This window comes from Pogona vitticeps, chromosome 15, assembly GCF_051106095.1.
Source record: "Pogona vitticeps strain Pit_001003342236 chromosome 15, PviZW2.1, whole genome shotgun sequence".
Classification (NCBI taxonomy): Eukaryota; Metazoa; Chordata; class Lepidosauria; order Squamata; family Agamidae; genus Pogona; species Pogona vitticeps.
Window position 1 is genome coordinate 8,139,407 of NC_135797.1, and position 17,832 is coordinate 8,157,238.

General features: G+C 42.3%; 2 protein-coding genes across 13 annotated transcripts in view; both read right to left on the reverse strand.

Annotated features, from left to right (window-relative positions):
* Nucleotides 1-17,832, reverse strand: part of LOC140702810 (solute carrier family 9 member C1) — a 288,383-nt gene that overhangs the window by 56,479 nt on the left and 214,072 nt on the right. The window lies entirely within an intron of this gene.
* The window catches only part of LOC144584850 (solute carrier family 9 member C1-like), a 36,242-nt gene continuing 30,407 nt past the window's right edge, over nt 11,998-17,832 (reverse strand). Inside the window, exon 9 of the mRNA XM_078382015.1 lies at nt 11,998-12,432. Within this exon, the coding sequence (XP_078238141.1) occupies nt 12,291-12,432 (142 nt within the window). The 3' untranslated portion in view covers nt 11,998-12,290. The remainder of the gene's footprint in view (nt 12,433-17,832) is intronic.

The window sequence follows — 17,832 nt, forward strand, 5'->3', positions numbered from 1 at the left end:
AAGAAAGGAAGGAACAAAACACTGAAGAGAGCTATTGCCTTTCAACTCTAAAGAAAGATAGGCTGGACTCTCAGAACTCCAGACATGAGCAACTGTCTACTTCCTAGGCAAGAGCTATCTGGATCCTAAGATCTCTCCACTCCCTTGAAATGACGAGATTGAATTGAGATCCTGCCTATCAACTCCCGGAAAAGATGCCATCCTGAGGTGCAGAATGTCCTCTGTAGCAAAAAAAACCCATCTTCAATGCATTTATTACTATTTGTATTTTTATCTCCCTCTCCTTGCAAATTGGGTAAGAGAACCGCGGACAGATTCTGGGTAGAAAACGCTTTGTCAGTCTAGAGGCTACAGAGGAGAAGGAGATTATCCTATGGAATGGACCCCTGAGAGGGTTGCAACAGAATCTCTTTTTACTGGTTTCTGTTGATACCTGCTTTTCTGAAAAACTTACATCCTCAAGTATTTTTCTCGAGTCATTATTTATGCATATTTACTACGGTATTTCTGTGACACCCTTGTATAGAGTCTTCCTCAAAATACATTCTTAACTTAGTAAAGAATATAGATTAAGTATAATTTATGTTTCTATTTTAAAAAAAGTATGTAGTTATTTTACTTACTACGTAAACTGTCTCATGACCAGCAATCTGTTCAATTAAACATTTAATATCTTCTTGAGCTTGTATGTAGCCTTTGGCGATCTCATAACACAAAGAGAGCTGTTTGTTTATTTGCCTCTCCAGTAATTTAATCAGTTTGGGTATTATATGCTAAAACATAGAACACATTAAACACATTCAGAACCTATAAACCTATAAAATCTATAAATCCAGAATATATCTACAAAATAATGTATACAAAAAGAGATGTGTCTGCAGTAGTATATGTCAGTCAGGAGGGACCACGCGAGCCCAATGCAAAGTCTTCAACAAGACTTTGAATCAACCTTGATCGTCCAGTTGTTTGGCTCCTGAAAGACTGACTGCTTAAGTCCATACAATCCCATGGTTTCAATGCAAGGGCAACAATACCTCGGAAGCAGAGACACAGCAAGCTTTGTGGCTACATAGCAAGGATGGAAAAGATCTACAACCTGGAAGCCCTTGCAAAGTCATTTCGGGTATGGAAACTGAAAAGGATGGATAGGACATTATGAAATGAATGGATGGAGAAAGAAAGAAAGAAAGAAAGAAAGAAAGAAAGAAAGAAAGAAAGAAAGAAAGAAAGAAAGAAAGAAAGAAAGAAAGAAAGAAAGAAAGAAAGAAAGAAAGAAAGACGCGATTGAAGCAATGGGATTCTGCAGCTAGACCTGGATCTTTAGGACGAAGGACAACAGCAGTTTGCAGCAGTTCGCAATCTGGTATTCATTTAGAAGATTTTCTAGCATCCTTGAACTAATCATTTCTAAGACAATTATGTACTTGCTTATTTAAAAATGCTTCACAATGAGTAATTAGGCGTATACAATAATGAGTATGCAGAGGCGACAGGGAAGTGGTGGTTCCTGAGAGGGCAGAGTATGAAGAAGTTTGGAAGTGCGTTAACAATTGTTGTTGTTTAGTCGTTAAGTCGTGTCTGACTCTTTGTGACCCCATGGACCAGAGCACGCCACACCTTCCTGTCTTCCACTGCCTCCCGGAGTTGGGTCAAATTCATGTTGGTCGCTTCGGTGACCCTGTCCGACCATCTCGTCCTCGGTCGTCCCCTTCTCCTCTTGCCTTCACACTTTCCCAACATCAGCATCTTTTCCAGGAAGTCTTCTCTTCTCATGAGATGGCCAAAGTATTGGAGCCTCCGCTTCAGGATCTGTCCTTCCAGTGAGCATTCAGGGTTGATTTCCTTCAGAATGGATAGGTGTGACGTGTGCCATGACGTCACCTGCCTGTCTTGGCTGAGGCTGGAGTTTCCTGGCCTATGGCAGGGCAGGAGGTGGGTCTTAAAGGGGTGGAGTTGGTGTATATAAGGGGGGTGTGCAAAGAGGGAAAAGGTTGTTGTTGGGGAATTAGTGGGAGAGTGAGAGGGTTAGATATAGGTTAGGTAACTGTGTGTTAAGTAACCAAGAACTGTGCAGGGTTAAGGTCTGAGAAATATAGTTTGACAAGTGATTCATTTACCCAGTGATTTCCTTTTTATTTTTGTAATCAATAAAACATCATTTTTATTTTTAAATCCACAATAAGTCTGAAGTGTCAGGTTTATGTGTGGTTGGTGGCAGCGAAGAAGTACTGTGTGTATGTGAGTGAAGGATTGTGGCCTGTCATCTCTTGTGGTGACGTAGGAGGAGGTGGCAGTCGCGACAAAACTGGTGCCAGCGGTTGGGATACGAGTTGTCCAGTTGCCCAGTTGCCCAGAAAAGCCTTGGCTAGTGTGACCAGAGCAAAAGGATTTCAGTGAGGTGCACCTGAAGTGGGGTGTGGGTAACTCTCTAGGATTTGTCTCCAGGGGGGAGCAGATCTAGTAGAGAGGCACCTAAACTTCAGAGTGAGGGAACTGACTTATGAGCTCTAGAAGGTCCATTTTGTGAGGGAGATTGGCCCAAAATAGGAGGCTGTTGTGACTTGGTCTGAGGGTCCAGAGTTGGGAGAACTCGGAAGGGACAGACAGACCAAGGGCAGCAAAGATTTGGGATCTCTCTAGTGAACTGCAGAACCTGAGAGAAGGTGAAGCTGTGGTGGATTTCAGAAGTAGAGCCAAGGGCAGAAAATTAAAGTAGCTCTAAATCTGGCAGGAGGCCCAGTGAAGGGGCAGAAGCCATTAGAGACTACAGTAACAAGCCTAGCCATATCTGTTTGTATACCCTGTTAGAGAGTGTCAGACCTTAGCACAAGAAAGGAAAAAGTGACGTTTTAAACAGAGGCTTGAAAATAGAAAAGAGCCTTCTGTGTGATTAAAATGCCTCTCACGCGCAGTCAAATGGCAGAAGTGAGTGAACAAAGAGACCAAGCAATGGCAAACTGGTCTGGGGATGAGTCAAATGGTGAGGGAAGAGTTGCCTCAGTGCAGGAAGAAGCTAATGGTGAACAGTTATCAGAACTGAGGAAAATTCAATTAGCCCAGGCACATGAATTTCAAATGAAACAGTTAGAATTAGAAAAAGAGGAAAGAGAAAGAGAGAGACAAAGACAATTTGAACTGGAGAAGGAGCGTATGGCTTTTGAACTTAGGAAATTGGAAATATTGAACCAAAACAACAACAACAACAGAGATTCTGGTACTGAACCAAGCCAGTTATCAAAATCAGATTTGAAGATATTTCCTACATATAAACAGGGGGATTGTCCTGAAAACTTCCTTAAAATCTTTGAACGAAGTTGTGCTGATTTTTCTGTGAGGGAGACAGAGAAAATGATAATTTTGAGGTCTCTCCTGAGTGGAAAAATGGCTGATGTGTATGCTGATATCCAGGGGACTCTCAAGAGTCTCCTCCAGCACCACAATTCAAAAGCATCAATTCCTCAGCAGTCAGCTTTCTTTATGGTCCAGCTCTCGCCTCCATACATCACTACTGGAAAATCATAGCTAAGACTATTCAGACTTTTGTTGGCAAGACGATGTCTCTGCTTTTTAAGATGCTGTCTAGGTTTGTCATCGCTTTCCTCCCAAGAAGCAGGCGTCTTTTAATTTCGTGGCTGCTGTCACCATCTGTAGTGATCATGGAGCCCAAGAAATTAAAATCTTTCACTGCCTCCATATCTTCCCCTTCTATTTGCCAGGAGGTGATGGGAACACTGGCCATGACCTTAGTTTTTTATTGTTGAGCTTCAGACCATTTTTTTTTGTGCTCTCCTTTTTCACCCTCATTAAGAGGTTCTTTAATTCCTCCTCACTTTCGGCCATCAGAGTGGTATCATCTGCATATCTGAGGTTGCTGATATTTCTTCAAGTTATCTTAATTCCAGTTTGGGATTGATCAATTCCAGCCTTTTACATGATGTATTCTGTATATAAGTTAAGTACGCAGGGAGACACTATACAACCTTGTTGTACTGCTTTCCCAATTTTGAACCAATCAGTTGTTCCAAACACAGTTCTTACTTTTGCTTCCTGTCCCACATATACATTTCTCAGGACATGGATAAGGTGGTCAGACACTCTCATTTCTTTCAGGACTTGCCATAGTTTGCTGTGGTCAACACAGTCAATGTAGTCAATGAAGCAGAAGTAGATGTTTTTCTGGCCCTCCATAATCCAGCATATGTTAGCAATTTGGTCTCTAGTTCCTCTGCCCTTTCAAAATCAAGCTTGTACTTCTGGGCGTTCTTGGTCCACATACCACTGAAGCCTACCTTGGAGGATTTTGAGCATAACCTTGCTAGCGTGTGAAATGAGTGCAATTGTACGGTAGTTGGAGCATTCTTTGGCACTGCCCGTCTTTGGGATTGGGATGTGGACTGATCTTTTCTAATCCTCTGGCCACTGCTGAGTTTTCCAAACTTGCTGGCATATTGAATGTAGCACCTTAACAGCATCATCTTTTAAGATTTTAAGCAGTTCAACTGCAATGCTATCACCTCCACTGGCCTTGTTGTTAGCCAAGTTTTCTAAGGCCCATTTGACTTCACTCTCCAGGATGTCTGGCTCCAGGTCAGCAACCACCCTATCTGGGTTGTCCGGGACATCCACATCTTTCTGGTATAATTCCTCTCTGTATTCTTGCCACCTCTTCTTCATGTCTTCTGTTTATTTAGGTCTGTAAAATTCCTGTCCTTTATCATGTCCATCTTTGTACAACATGTTTCTTAAATATCTCCAATTTTCTTGAACAGATCTCTGGTTTTTCCCTTTCTATTCTTTTCCTCTATTTCTTTGCACTGTTCATTTAAGAACACCCTTTTGTCTCTCCTTGCTATTCTTTGGAAGTCTGTGTTCTGTTTTCTGTAACTTTCCCCATCTCCCTTGCATTTTGTCTCCCTTTTCTTCTCTGCTATTTGTAAGGTTTGTTGGACAGCTACTTCACTTTCTTGCATTTCCTTTTCTTTGGGATGTACAGTGGTGCCTCGCTTAACGACATTAATTCATTCCAGTATCTCAGTACAGCTTTTCCCTCTCTTTTGTTGACCAAGAGGACTACTCCATTTCTTCTACGGGATTCTTGCCCACAGTAGTAGATATGATAATTGTCTGAATTGAATTCACCCATTCCAGTCCATTTTAGTTCACTGGTGCCCAGGATGTCAATGTTTATTCTTGCTATCTCCTGTTTGACCACCTCCAGCTTAACAAGGTTCATAGATTGTACATTCCAGGTTCCTATGCAGTATTTCTCTTTGCAGCATCGGACTTTCCGTTCACTTCCAGGCGCGTCCACAGCTGAGTGTCCTTTCGGCTTTGGCCCAACCACTTCATTAGCTCTGGAGCTACTTGGACTTGTCCTCCTACTCTTCCTCAGTAGCATGTTGGACACCTTCCGACCTGAGGGGCCCATCTTCCAGCGTCATATCTTTAAGCCTTTTGTTTCTGTTCATGGGGTTTTCTTGGCAAAGATACTGGAGTGGCTTGCCAGTTCCTGCTCCAGGTGGCTCACGTGTAGTCAGAACTCTCCACTATTACCTGTCCGCTTTGGGTGGCCCTGCATGGCATAGCCCATACCTTTTCTAAATTACTCAAGCCCCTTCACCACAACAAGGCATCAATCCATGAAGGGGGTGCTAATAATATCAAACTGTAAAGTACGTTACTTTAGCCAGAACGACAGACTAATATGTAACTGAATGGATTTAAGCCAAACCATAATTAATGTAAGGAAACTTTCCAATTCATTGGAAACAAACTCATTTTCTTTACATATATGAAACAAGAAAAAAAATGAAATTTGAACTGGACAAAACTACAGCGCAGAACATTGACAAATACTTGCTTACCTTCAAAAGTCGAAACAATCTTAAAACACGCATAAACCGGAATACTCTAAGAGAGTTGACAATAGCGTAAGATGGGTCATCGGCTCCAAAGATATTAATAAGAACAACATCTGCTATTCCCAATATTATCACTAAAAAATCAAACTGATTCCAGTGGTAATACATGTACCTTCTTCCCATTGCAATAACCTGTTAAAAACAAATATTACATTTATATTAGATCGAACACACTGACCATTACATACTGCAACTCTGCAATTCATAGAATAGGTTCATATATCAAAATTCAATAAATATGCGAACAGGTTATCTGATATATTAGAGCTGAGCTATAAATGTTGGAAGAAATAAAAACTATGCAACATCATGTAAGAAGGAATTGAAACTATTCCACAGCATGTAGTGCCAAAAAAACCTTAAAAATGAAACAGCCTATAGTATAAAACCTAAATAAAATAGCCATGTATTAAAGAACATTTTTAAATTTTTTAAAAAGTCTTTAATATTCTTTAATATTGGAATAATTTTAAGATTTTAATATCAGGGTAAGGAACGGAGGGGAACAATGAGGATAAGGATAGAAGGGAAGTGGGCTTGAAAAGGTACCTTACAATTAATAGAGTTTCCATATATTATACAATCGATTCAAATTATACTTTGAATATTTATTTATTTATTTATTTATTTATTTATTTATTTATTTATTTATTTATTTATTTATTTATTTATTTAACTTATATGCCGCCCACACTACCCGAAGGTCGCTGAGCAGTTTACAGCATTTAAATACAATAAAAAGGCAAAATAAAAGGGCAAAATAATTAAAATGCAATTACACAATCTGTTCCAGACATATTTAGTATTAATCTAATCATTGGCTATATGACTGTCTATGTTTTAATATTGCATAGGCATCCTTCAGTCTCGTGAGACTATGTTATCGTGCTCTGCACAGAGGTCTTGGGAAAGCGTCTAGTGTGGCTGAGAAGGCCAATTCGAGAGTGACAATCCCTTCCACACTGAGGACAAATACAATCTGTACCCCATCTAACTCCCTGATTTTGCTGCTTTCATGACTGCCTCTTTGCCTCAGCCTGCTGGGCAAGGATCTCTTCAAATTGGGAGAGGCCATGATGTACCACATGCCTCCAGGCTGAGCGCTCAGATGTCAGGGTTTCCCATCTGTTGGGATCCATTTCCAAGGCCTTCAGATCCCGCTTGCAGATGTCTTTGCATCGCAGCTGTGGTCTCCCTCTGGGGCGATTTCCCTGCACTAATTCTCCCTACAGGAGATCCTTTGGAATCCGACCGTCAGCCATTCTTGCAACATGCCCGAGCCAATGTAGACGTCGCTGTTTCTGTAATGTATACATGCTAAAAATTCCAGCTCGATCTAGGACTACTCTATTTGGAACTTTGTCCTGCCAGGTGATACCAAAAATGCGTCGGAGGCAACGCATATGGAATGTGTTCAGCTTTCTCTCTTGCCGTGCGTGAAGGGTCCATTATATTATCCTTTATTCTTTCTCTTTTGAAACCATACATATAGTTTTCCCCAACATTTCTGGTGGTTCTTTTTCCTTCTTTCATCTAGCCATTCTGATAATTTGTCCATTTCTGCAGTTTCAAAGGTTTTGGCTCTCACTTCCTCCATGTCCATAAAAGTGCTTTCCTCAGCGTGTGGTTGTTGAACTGCTTAAAATCCGCTGTTCTAATGTACCACAGGAATGCATGCCAACCCCACTTCAGATCATGTCCTTCTAATTTCAATAGCCTTGTATTTCCCAACATTAGCTAAAGGTAAAGGATCCCCTCGACATTTAGTTCAGTCGTGTCCAACTCTAGCGGGCGATGCTCATCCCGTTTCCAAGCCGTAGAGTCAGCGTTTGTCCAAAGACATTTCCCGTGGTCACGTGGCCAGTGCGAGTAGACACGGAATGCTATCCACTCTTTAATTCAAACCAATGCAGATGCTCTATAACAGGGATCCCCAACCCCCCGCCCGTAGCCTGGTGTCGGTCCGTGGGCTTCCTGCAACTGGGTCGTGGATACGGATCTCACCCTCTCCCTGCATGCACGGGGGCGTGTTGCACTTGCAGGTGGGCGTGTTGCACTCATGAGTGCGTATGTTGCACTCATGCACATGCATGTGAGCATGACACGCCCCTCCACAAGTGTGACATGCCCACCCGTGAGCTTGGGGGTGCCACAAACCCCAACCAGTCCGTGGTTCCAAAATGGTTGGGGACCACTCCTCTAGAATATAACAGTCAATTTGGAAGTCCCATTACTCCTCTTGATGTAAGGTCTTGCAGAAATTTAGCTCTAATTCTTGGGGTGAATTTAGAGATACATTTTTCCAGGTCTTTACATATTGTTTATTTTCAAATAATTGAGATTATTTGAGAAAGAAATAACATTTTTGGCAAGATTTTCATTTTAATTGTTGCTATTCTACCCATCATAGACAGTTGTAAATTTGCCCATCTGGAAAGATCTTTCCTGATTTTGTCTCTCAGTTTCAGATCGTTGTCCTTCAGAAGGGTACTTGACTTTTCTGTAAAGAATATGCCCAAATATTTTACTTTTCTTCCCTCCTGCAAATATGTGATTTTCATCTGTCTCCTGTTTTTTTCATATTTTTAGTTAAGATTTTAGTTTTCTTGTGGTTTATTTTTAGGCCTGCCATCTCGCCAAGATCCTTTAATTCCAACTGATTCTTTGGGTTTTTCAACCAAGATAAGATGGTCATCCGCAAAGGCCTGAACCTTGAATGTCTCTCATAGTTTGATTTCTTTAGTGGCGAAGGTTCAGGTGCTGAGGAAACGTTGGTCGACGGTTTCTGTTTGGTGGCTGTCTTCAATGTCAAAGGTTTCGACATCGAAGGCTTGGTTTTGTGAGCCCGCAGGGCGGTCGATAGAGTTGACGTCGAGGGCAAGACGGCTTCTCATTGCTCAGAACGAGCCGGAGTAGCCGAAGGGCGTTGATTTGCCACCTTGGAAATGGCTTTATCCATGGCTTTAGCACGGTGTATGGATTTACAGGAAGGTTGGGCCTGACATTTTTGCAGTGAGGGCAGGAAGGGATTTGATCAGACTCACCGGGGCAAAACAGGCACTTAGCGTGGTTGTCAGAGAGTGGGATTTTGTTATTGCAGACCTCACAATGTTTGAACGGGCCTGAAGAGGCCAGGAACCAAAAACCGAAAGGGTGGAGCGGGGGCTTCCTCTCGAGGGGCAGAGCGGTATTTTAAAGAATATAATAATAATAGGGGTGGTAAAGAAAGAAGTTTTGAAATAGTCAAGTAGTAAATGATTCTCTTTCTTTCTCTTTCTTTTAAAGAAAAAATCACAGAAGCTACGATCAAGGCTCTCAATATGGTGGCTGAAAAGAAACTGAAGGGAGAGCCTTGGCACCAAGGTACATACATCGGGGGGGGAGGGGTCTTCACAAATGTATCTTTTTGCTGTCGCAGAAGCTCTAGAATATTCCAGCGAGGCTCCACACATGTGCGGATCTCCCAGCGCATGATTCACAGAGGCCACAAAGAAGAACATTCAGTGCCTTCACGATCTTTTTGCATCCTGTCCCTTGCTTGTGAAGGCTGATGATCTCTTCTCTTCAGGCTTTGGACTATTTTTTTTTTTACTTAGACATATTTCTAACATGCCGTCAAAAGTCACACTCACTCAACCCATAACCAGTAGAGACATTTTGTGTGTTCCAGTTCAAGCACACCCGGTACAACTAAGGGAGCCCCTGATTCATTGCATCAGGTGTGCTTGAGAAAACACCTGTTTTGCATATATGTGCTGTTGTGAGGATGATTTGAATAATTTTGAGACTGCAGAAAAGTTGCATTTTCAGGAGAATTTGGAGAAATCCCTTGAACCATCTATTGTGTTGAGCTGTTTCAATTGCTTTTGTTTGATCTGTTCATTGCAAACAGCTGAAAGTCTGTAAATTCTGACAATAAGCCGAATTTGCAATGGAGATTGAATAATTTTCGGGACAACTGGACATCCAAGAGCCATAGGTCTGACAAAGTGGACGTGTCCACAAAAGCTCACATTGAAATATGATAGTCCTTAAGGTGCCACAAGTTTTTGCCTTTGCATTTTTTGGTTTGTTTCTTTGGATTTGGTCTGATAAACAATATTGAGTTGATGGAAACATTTGTACAAGGTGTGTCGATGGCTCCTCACTTAAATGGGTTTAAAAGGGAATTAATCAAACACATGAAGAATTGGTCTATCGAAATCTGTTGCCTCATGGTGGTACATATACTTTAAATCACTGTGAAAGTAATAACACAGAATAACGATTGTTCAGTTATCAGACAAATAGCAAAACAACTATATAAAGCTAGCCAATTATAAATCACTAGGGGAGGGATAATCCGGGCTCTCCTCTGACTGTGTAGCAATGCACGGATACTCTACATATATGGTAGCTGATACAGGAAGACCTCAACCCCATATAAATTGGGGATTGCTTCCAGATGGCCACGGATACTGAAAGCCATGGATAATAAGAAACAGTATGTATATAGCATGGTAAAAGGAAGGAAAAAAACAGAAAAAATTATATTCATGTGCATTACCAGAACTAGGCTAGTAGAGGGGGGAAGAGACTATGCTATGTATTCTTCACTAGCAAGTATTCATGCCATGGTGTCTAGCTTCCTCTAGTGAATAGTTCTGGTAATATATGTGGAATTTTTTTCTGGATTTTTCTATTAATATTTTAAATATTTTCAGACTATGGATAAATGGATCAGTGGATATTGATCCTATGGATCAGGAGGTCCTACAGTATAATGGACCTGCTCCATTATGAACATATCTGTGACCTGGCAAGGAGTGATCCAGAGACGGCCCGGATGATCCCCAGGAATTAAGTGTTCGTAGTTGCTTCATAAATCATTATAAGTATCAGAATAATCAACTCTAAAAGAGAACAAGCACTAAAAGTCACCCTAATAAATAAAGCATATTACTCTTTATTTCCAGATTATTTCACACTCAGTTTGTAAAATGGAATTCTATATATTTCTTAAAATATAGTAGTCAGTAAACAACATTATATTAATATACACATTTAAACAGCTTATAGAGTCAGTACCTTCAAGATGGCTTCCATTATATATAAACTGAGAAAATAGTAACTGCACATCTTAAGTTGTGGAAGAAATTCCATATTCACGCCCGGTACAAAGTGAAGAAAAATAGGAATGCAGTTTGTAAATGTTATAAGGGAACTTGTATGTTCAAATATGCGCTTAAATACAATACGCCGGCATAACCTGACGAACCTATTTCTGTGGAAGAGGAAAAAAAGATTCTCACTTTCAGTCATTTATCAGAAAGCCACTTAGGAAATCTGCCAGTTCGTTTCTCTTTTCTCCACAATATACAGAGGCAGCCATCACCCTTGAGACTAATCCCCACCTCCCACTCAACCGGCCAGAGGACATCAACCGGCCACGCTACGGTCTCTCCGGCAAGAAAGCCGAGGAGAAATTCCGGGAGAGGCTGCTGGCGACTCTCCTGCTCAGAAATGGTCCTTCGGAGATGCCAGCCCTGAGGGGAGAGTGACCGGGAGAACAGGGGAGGTGGAGCAGGTCAGGAAGGAATGGGTGGGTGTCATCCCGTGGCCACGTGTATCTTAAGTTGCAACTAGAGTAGGCCCATTGAATAAATGGACCGTACAGAAGAAGCTTCAAAGACATATACTTTAGGCCTTTCTTCCAGGTAAACCATATTTAGGCATCTCCAAGGTGTCTGTCAGAATTCCCAGCAGGCAGAGTTCTAGGACTTGTAGTTCAAAATCCAAAAATCGTCTCCTTATCTACTGCTAAAGCTTCTTCTCAGGAAGATCCTACAGCCAAAAATCTGGGCAACCGGACTTCGCTTCCTGTACCACTATGGCAGCGTGTCTTCATTCCTGCAGGTCGAACTGCATGTCTCAGGAAATCCATATAGAGGCTATCACACGAACCGAGCACTATTAGCTAGTCCTGACTATCAAGTCAGCTCCCTAGCTTATTTTTCATTTTGAAAATGTATCCTGTTTACATGGACCATATCTGATGAATGTTCTGCTCCTTTCCCCCACATGACTGCCTGTGGGATAAACGGTCGGCCTGCCTGCCTTAAGCTTCCTGAGGGCTGGATCCTGGTTTTGGAGCGTTTGCCCGCTTCTGGCCCTTCAGATCGTTGCTTGATATTTTAGGATTTAACCACTAACTATCTGGGACACTTCTTCTTTTCTCTAGCCTTACAAGACTAACGAACTGGTTCCCCACAGACCTCATTCAGTCACTTTCAGAACAACACCCAACACTTATTAGTAATCTTACCTTAAAATAAAATTTATGTCATTTCTATTGTGTATATATGTAATACCTTCTGCTTAGATCACATTTTAGTAAACATGATATACTAACTTTGATGCCATTGACATTTCAGGCCTCACATTGTAAACCCAGTCAGACAGATGTTTCTTAAGAGACAGTAGTATTCCTTGGCTTTCCCAGTATGTCTTTACTTCTTCAATATTCATGAACCTGAAGTTTAAAACAACATGTTTTGAATGCAGCATATTTTGCACCACTATATGAATACAGAAAGGTTTTCAAAAGGAGTGGAAATCACATCCCTCTCATAAAATTCACCTAGGGTCAGATCACAACATTCAGTATGAAAATAGCATCATAAAATGCAAAATCTGCAGAAAACTAGTGTAAAAGCAGATTGAATTCTTACCTAAAATATACCACCACCATCCCAAAAACTGTCACGCAAAATTTTTAAAAAAGAATTTCTATAGCATTACAAGGAAAATAAATGTAAAGAAGAGAGATCTTGTTTCAGAAAGCATTCCAGGGGCTCAGCGTTCCAGTCAGGGTGAGCACCTTGAGAACATCTGCCTAGAAGATCAGGTGGTCCACCAGGACAGATTTCGCCTTGGAGAAGACCCAAGGCCCCCTGAGCGTGCTGATTTCCTCACGCACTGACACTGATTCTGTCGTTCAAGAGTGGAAGGTGCCACACAGGCATTCTCTGTCCAGGGAACGTTCTAGAAGGCTTTCTGAGCAGCAGCAGCAGGAGGTCCCTTAAGAAGGAACTTCCAGAGCCAGTCAGCCCCTCGAATTTGGCATGTCAGGTTGTGGCGCCAGAGAGGGCCTTTTGGAGGGAGTCCTGCCACCCCGGAGGTGCTGTGTGAGGGCTGAGCTGAGAGCGGACACCAGTGGGGAAGCTTTTCCTTGACCAATTTAACGGTATCTCCCTCGAGCATGAGGAAATGCGCCTGAGGGTGCGATTTAGGGGCCTTCAGACACAACTGGTCCTGCTGGTTTGGGGGGTTTATGTCAAAAGGCCGGTGGTACAATGGGCAGTGGCTTGCGGACTGGTTGAGTTCGGACTTCACACAGGACAGGCCATTTCTGGGCTCTTCCCCTCCTTTTGCTCCTGGTGATGTGTTTGTGGGCAACCTCTGCGGACCAACTCCTAGGTGCATTTCAGGTGGGAGAATGTGGTGGTGGTGGTTCATGTTGTGACCAGCTTGCCCTCTGATTCCTCTCAGGTGATGAGGCTGGTCAGGGAATTCATGCTGCGCTCTTTACACTACAACATTTTAGTCCTAGCTAGGCATGTGCTGGGACTGGACAACAGCATTGCTGGTGCATTGTCCTGCCTACAGATGCGGGACCTGGCCGGCAATGCTTTGAGGCCTGACATGTCGACTCTACGCATGATTTTATGATATGAGAAATGCTCGAGGGATGGAATAAGGAGGCGGGTAGGCCAAAGTCAGTAGGGTGCTGCTTTTTCCTAATAGGCTGAGAGAGCTGGGAATTTGCTGGCCAGCCATATGCCTTTCTAGTTTCAAAAATTGTGGTACTTTACATGGCCTCACACATAGGCTTCTTTAGGGAGTATCGGATTAGAGTATTGGTGACATCATTGCACAAAGATTGGGAGGTCATCTTTTGAGCTCCAGGATGTTACTTTGGAGGGGGAAGGAGTGGAATTTTACCTGCACCGCTCCAAGACAGATCAGACTGGCAAAAGGCCTTAGCGAAATAGTTCTGATCAATGATGGTGTCCTGTGAAGAGCTTTGGGGGACCGCAGAGGACTTCTTCCGAAGAGGTGTTGCTTCTGCCTGAGGCAGAGAAAATGAAATGGCAACAAGCCATGAAAGAAGAGTCACAATCCATGGATGACCATGGAGGGTTTACAGGAACCACATTGCCACCAGAACATAAAGCAATTGGAAGCAAATGGGTCTACAAAAGGAAAATGCAGATCAATGGGGAATATAGGTACAACACCAGACTTGTGGCTCAGGGATACACACAAAGATAAAAAATGTACAATATGATGAGGTTTTTCCCCCAACGGTAAAGGCAGAATCTTTGAGGCTAGCATTAACTCTGGCTGCTTCAAGAAATTACCTAGTGAGCCATTTTGACATAACTACAGCTGACTTGAATGCAGATCTGCAAGAAGAGCTATACATAGCTCAGGCACCTGGGTTTGAGAGTTCTCAACCAGGAATGATGTATAGATTAAACAAGGCACTTTATGGGCTTAAACAGTCTGCACTATATGGGAACCAGTGTCTAGATTTAGCATAACTACATAACTTTTGAAAAGACTGAAGTTTCAGAGTAGCCTGGCAGACCCATGCTTTTATGTCCAAGAAAGTGGAAAAGAGCAAAATCGTTTGCTAGTATATGTTGATGACATATGCTTTATGTCAAAAGAACAAGTTCAAATTGATCTGTTTGAAAAACAATTGAAAAAGGAGTTCAAACTGAAGAAGCAAGGCCAGATACAGAATAATTTGCGGGTTCAAATTTAGAAAAAAGACAATGGTTATATCCTAAATCAGAGATTGGAGATAGAGGAAATGCTAATGAAGTACAACATGCAGGACTGCAAAAGTGTACAGACACCCATGACAGTAGATTTTCAAAAGTCAGAGGCTGAAAGCGACGAGTTTGAAGAACAAGAAGTGTACCAATCAGCAACTGGAAATTTACAATATATAGCAAATTGGACAAGGCCAGATATTGCCACAGGAGTTGAAGGTAGAAAGTGTTTATTTATCAACTATAAGTCATTAAAATACGTTAAAGTGGGGTTCTACTGCCAACTATTATGCCTTCACTCGATTGAGGAGGGACTACAAAAACCTGCTCAGAAGGAAGAAAGACGAACACACTAAAAAGTCATGGCAGGCCTTATCCTCGGCTGCCTTACACAAGGAACCTGCCAAATTCTGGGCCCTGGTCAACAGAGGTATGAAGTCTTCATTTGAGCCCTTGGACCATCAGATTTCTTCTTCCCAATGGCACCAGCACTTTTCCGCCATCTATCGGGATAAGGATTATACCAATTCGCTCACTCACTTACTCGAGCTGAATGTTCCCTCACTTCACTTGCTACCTGAATGGGACCCAGTTTCTAAGGAAGAATTAAATGAACTTATTACCGCCATTGCTAACAACAAAGCCCCTGGACCTGACATGCTGCCAGGTGAACTTTTCAAATGTAACCCAGACTGGTGGTCTGATGTTTTATCCAAAGTGTTCTCCTTTATTAACCACTCAGGTGAATTTCCCCCGGTGTGGTTAGACAGCATCGTCTCCCCCATTCACAAAAAAGGATCCAAATTGGACCCAAAAAACTACCGTCCCATAAGTCTTCTTTGTGTGGTCTCCAAACTATACACGAAGTTCCTGCTCCTTAAGCTGGAGAAATGGGCATCAGAGAACTCTATTATCGCTAAAGAACAGGCTGGCTTTCAAAAAGGGAAATCAACGCTGGATCATTCCTTTGTTATCCACCATTTGGTCCATAAATACACTCAGGTGGGGAGGAAAAAACTGTACGCTGCCTTTGTCGACCTATCCTCGGCCTTTGATACAATAAATAGATCCTGTCTATGGCGGAAACTTGCAGAAACCAACATTGACAAAAGACTCCTCCTTCTTCTTATAAAGCTCCACACAAATACCAGTCTCAGAGTCAGACTCGGCCCACACGGTATGCTTTCAGAGGAAATTACTACCGAAAAGGGGGTCCGCCAAGGTTGCTTGCTGGCTCCGTTTCTTTTCAACTTTTACATAAACAACATTGTATCTGAGCTCCAAGGCCTTGATTTCTTTCCGCCGACAACTGGGGACATAAAACTTCCAATATTATTATATGCCGATGACATTGTCCTTTTTTCACTCACCCCGGTTGGGCTACGTAGACTACTGGCCAAATTAAGTACTTACTGCAACCATGAAAAACTAACAATAAATCACGCAAAAACCAAAGTGATGACCTTTGGGAACCACCGCAGAAAACATACCTGGAGGCTTGGGGACTTCCCAATCGAGCAAGTGTCAGCCTTTCGTTACTTGGGTATTATTTTTAGCCCTCATCTTTCCTGGTCTAAACACCTGGACTCAGCAAGGCTTAAAGCCGCCCATGCCATCCAAGCTCTCCTACACTTTACAAGGTCTAAAGGAGGCAACTTGGTTCCACCCGCTACTGAAATTTTTGCCAAGAAACTGATTCCCCAAATGACCTTTGGGGCCGAAATCTGGGGATACACAAACATTTCGACCCTAGACACCACACAGAACACCTTCATTCGCTCTATCTTGTGTGTCCCGCGGAGTACACCAGCCTCCTTACTTAGGGCAGAAGTAGGCCTTATCTCAGTAGCTGCCACCTGCCACTCAGCACTAGTCCGGTACTGGCATAAACTGTCCCAAATGAATGATACCAGTTTACCTAAGATCTGCCTTAGAGAACAACTGGCCAACCCCTCTCTTAAATCCTGGGTGAGTGCTGTGAAACAAATAACTGACTCCTATGGCATCGACTTAGATTCTTTAACCGCTCTTCCGCCCAAATGTGTGAAAGCTAGTCTCAAGGATACAATTCGCCTTTTTCATATCAGAAGCGACCTTTGCATCATCTCTAGCTCGCCCTATTCCTTTTCACTCCCACTCTATAAGTCAACTTTTGTCATGGAAAACTATTTGACCTGGATAACTACATTTGCCCTTCGCAAGGCCTTTACCGCTCTACGTTTTCAATGTATGCCTTCAAGAGTGTTAGAGGGCAGACACGAGAATCTGCCCTATCACCTAAGGATTTGTCCTTGCCACCTCGGAGAAAATCGAAGACATCACTCACTACCTTTTGAGATGTCCATATTACCACTCCCCTAGATCAAGGTTTTTGGCAAGTTCTCTGACTTCCATCCAAGACAGACCTAATCTCGCCCAGGTCTGTTGGCTCCTGGCTGACATTAACGCCAATACCACCTTAAACGTGGCAAACTTTGCCTTGGCTGCAATTAACATTCGAGCTCGCTTGTTCCCTGTACATTTGTCTTTTTGATTCCTGCTTACGCCTTATTGTACTTTCTTTTTTAATTAACTATCTCACCTGCTGCGTATTATTTTATTTTAACGTATTTTAATGACTTATAGTTGATAAATAAACACTTTGCCGCAGGAGTTAATATTCTGAGTAGGCATACTGCAAAGCCAAAACAGAAACACTGGGTGGGGGTGAAAAGATTATTTAGGTACCTAAAAGGTGCCTTTGACATATCCTTGCTAATACAACCCTCTAGTGATTTAAAAGTAAAGGTTTATGTAGATAGTGATTGGGCCAACAACATAGCTGACAGGAAATCAGTATCAGGTTTCACAATAAGTTTACATTGGTGGGATGGACATCAAGGAAGCAAAGTCCCGTTGCCACATCCACTGCTGAGGCAGAGTTTGCTGCTCTTTCACAAGTTTGTTCAGAGCTAGTGTGGTATAAGTGGTTGCTTATAGATCTGAAAATTAAAGTGGACCAGGTCATAAAAGTGTTTGAGGACAGCACCACATGTATACACTTGGCAACCACAGAAAAAAAAAGAGAAGCTGAAGCAAACACATTGATA